The sequence below is a fragment of the Hyaena hyaena genome, unplaced genomic scaffold (assembly GCF_003009895.1).
Source record: "Hyaena hyaena isolate Hyena2069 unplaced genomic scaffold, ASM300989v1 scaffold_406, whole genome shotgun sequence".
In the NCBI taxonomy this organism is placed as follows: domain Eukaryota; kingdom Metazoa; phylum Chordata; class Mammalia; order Carnivora; family Hyaenidae; genus Hyaena; species Hyaena hyaena.
Window position 1 is genome coordinate 1620140 of NW_024081038.1, and position 2647 is coordinate 1622786.

The 2647-nt window shown below is 43.0% G+C and overlaps 1 protein-coding gene across 1 annotated transcript; it reads left to right on the plus strand.

The window, feature by feature from the left end:
* The first annotated feature begins 1338 nt into the window (after positions 1-1338).
* Positions 1339-2292, plus strand: LOC120245101 (olfactory receptor 52M1). The gene has a single exon (XM_039251976.1). It carries the CDS (start codon positions 1339-1341, stop codon positions 2290-2292), a length of 954 nt encoding a protein of 317 aa, XP_039107907.1.
* Positions 2293-2647: the final 355 nt, after the last annotated feature.

Genomic DNA, 2647 nt, shown 5'->3' on the forward strand with positions numbered 1-2647 from the left:
ACTTGGAGACAAACCCAGCTCATGGAGAGGAATTCTGTGGGATCAAATTGCTATGGTGGTCATCCTCCCAGCACCATGGCTCCCCTAAATAGGCATTCCAAGGTTTTTTGAACTTTAAGATTCAGAACCAAAAATACATCCAACATTCTCAACTGTGAAGAGCTAATGCTTACTGTTCACATGTCAGATATTCTTGTTTAATCCTCATGCCCCCTCTAGGCCACAACTGTTCAAGTTTGTTGTCAGTTGAAGTCAGTTGTGTAACTGATAGGATAAAGTATCTCGCCTCAGCTCCTACTGCCAGGATCTGAAACCAGATCTGGAAAATTCCAAAGACCAGACTGTTAACTACCTGCTATACTCAACCCACAAGTCCCAAGATGTGCAAGACAAAGCTTGTTACATGTTTTTCTACTTCCTTGACATTCTTCTAGTATAGATAGAAAACACATTCTGATGTAATCCTTTAGACCCTGAAGAAAAACCCACACGCACACAAAACTATTTCTAGGTTTTTTTCTCAAAATACAAATACCCCTTATAGCCAGTTGTCCTGGACTCTGAGTAGGGCATTTCTTCCTTGGCCAAATACTGGTCCTCCTAGGCTTCATGCCACTCAGAGCTTAATGGGTCTTCTTCCCTAATGGAGAGAACTCTCTGCTTTTAGAACTTTATTCTCTATTTAGCCTCCATAAAAGAAGAGGCTCCTTGAAAGGACATGCCTCTGGGCAGACACACAAACTGAGCTACATTCAGCAGCTTTTACCTTTCAGGAATTGCTTTGTTTTTATCTTCCAAGGTCCTTCTTCACTGGTCCGTGTCTTTTGTGATTTTTTTTTGACCTGCAGATTAAAGGTTCAGCTCATCTGGTAGCAAATGCTGGCCTCAAAGCTTAAACTTTGGTTTATTGTAGAACCTCGACAATCCCAGGAGTTGGTCACGATATGTCTCAGCAACAGTGTGTCTCTTCAAGGAGCTCATTTTGAAACTGAATACAATACTGAGGGAAAGCATAGTTTACCTTTAAAGGACTAAATTGGTATCAGCCTGCCTTAGGTAATTTCAATTATTGATGCAAGAATATTGCACCTTGAGAGTCCTAGTATACAGATATCCTCCTACATTCGTTTGAATATGTATTTGGCTTGTGCTTGGCAAGTTTTTGTCAGATAAAATTTTGCAGTAATAACATGACACTTTTACTAGAACATTGTTCCATGGTTTCTTCTAAAAAGTTTACAGCATCTTATTCTATTCTTTATTATAGGACTTAAAATAGTTCTAGAAAAAGTTTATACTGCATTTTGGGGCACAAGTGAGGAGGTTCATTTATGAATCATGCTCACTTTTCAAAATGCCTGCTCAGTACCTAGCTCCTTCCAGCTCACCGGCATCCCAGGGCTGGAGTCCCTGCATCTATGGCTTTCCATCCCCTTTGGTTCCATGTACCTGGTTGCTGTGGTGGGAAACATCACCATTCTGGCTGTGGTAAAGGTGGAACATAGCCTGCATCAGCCCATGTACTTCTTCCTATGTATGTTGGCTATCATTGACTTGGTTCTGTCCACTTCTACTATGCCCAAACTGCTGGGAATCTTCTGGTTCGGTGCTGGTGACATTGGCCTGGATGCCTGCTTGGCCCAAATGTTCCTCATCCATTGCTTTGCCACAGTTGAGTCAGGCATCTTCCTTGCCATGGCTTTTGACCGCTACGTCGCCATTTGCAACCCACTACATCATACCACAGTGCTCACTCATGCTATGGTGGGACGTTTGGGGCTGGCTGCCCTCACTCGGGGCATACTCTACATTGGACCTCTGCCTTTGATGATTCGCCTACGGCTGCCCCTTTACAAGGCTCGGGTCATCTCACACTCCTACTGTGAGCACATGGCCGTGGTCACCTTGGCATGTGGGGACAGCAGAGTCAACAACGTCTATGGGCTAAGCATTGGTTTTTTGGTCTTAATCCTGGATTCCATGGCCATTGCTGCCTCTTATGTGATGATTTTCCGGGCCGTGATGGGGCTGGCCACACCCGAGGCCAGACTTAAAACCCTGGGGACGTGTGGTTCTCACATCTGTGCCATTTTGATCTTTTATGTTCCTATTGCTGTTTCTTCTCTCATTCATCGATTTGGTCACCAGGTGCCTCCTCCAATCCACACTCTACTGGCCAACTTCTACCTCCTCATTCCTCCAATCCTCAATCCCATTGTTTATGCTGTCCGTACTAAACAGATTCGAGAGCGGTTTCTTCAGATACTGAAAATAGAAACTAAGATCAAGTGACTTCATTCCTTCCCTCTCAAAAGGCATATGGAGAAGGTATTTAAACATGGTGGGCAGATTGCCAAACGGGAACTTCAAGCAGTCAGAGATGTTAGGCCCAGTGTTATCTGGTTTTTGTGATTCCAGAGGAATGCTAAGAATGTACAACTTTAAGTTCTTTGCTTTTAATGACTAAAGGGCATTTGAACTGTGAAGGTGAAATCATGATTACCTCAGTAATACAAATAGCAATTAGTGTTCATTCAGTACTTAATTCTTACAAATATCTTAACATCTTATGAAGTAGGTAGTATTGTTCACATTTTACACACTGGAAGTAGGACAGAATGCCCCTGCTTTATCAACCACATGCAAA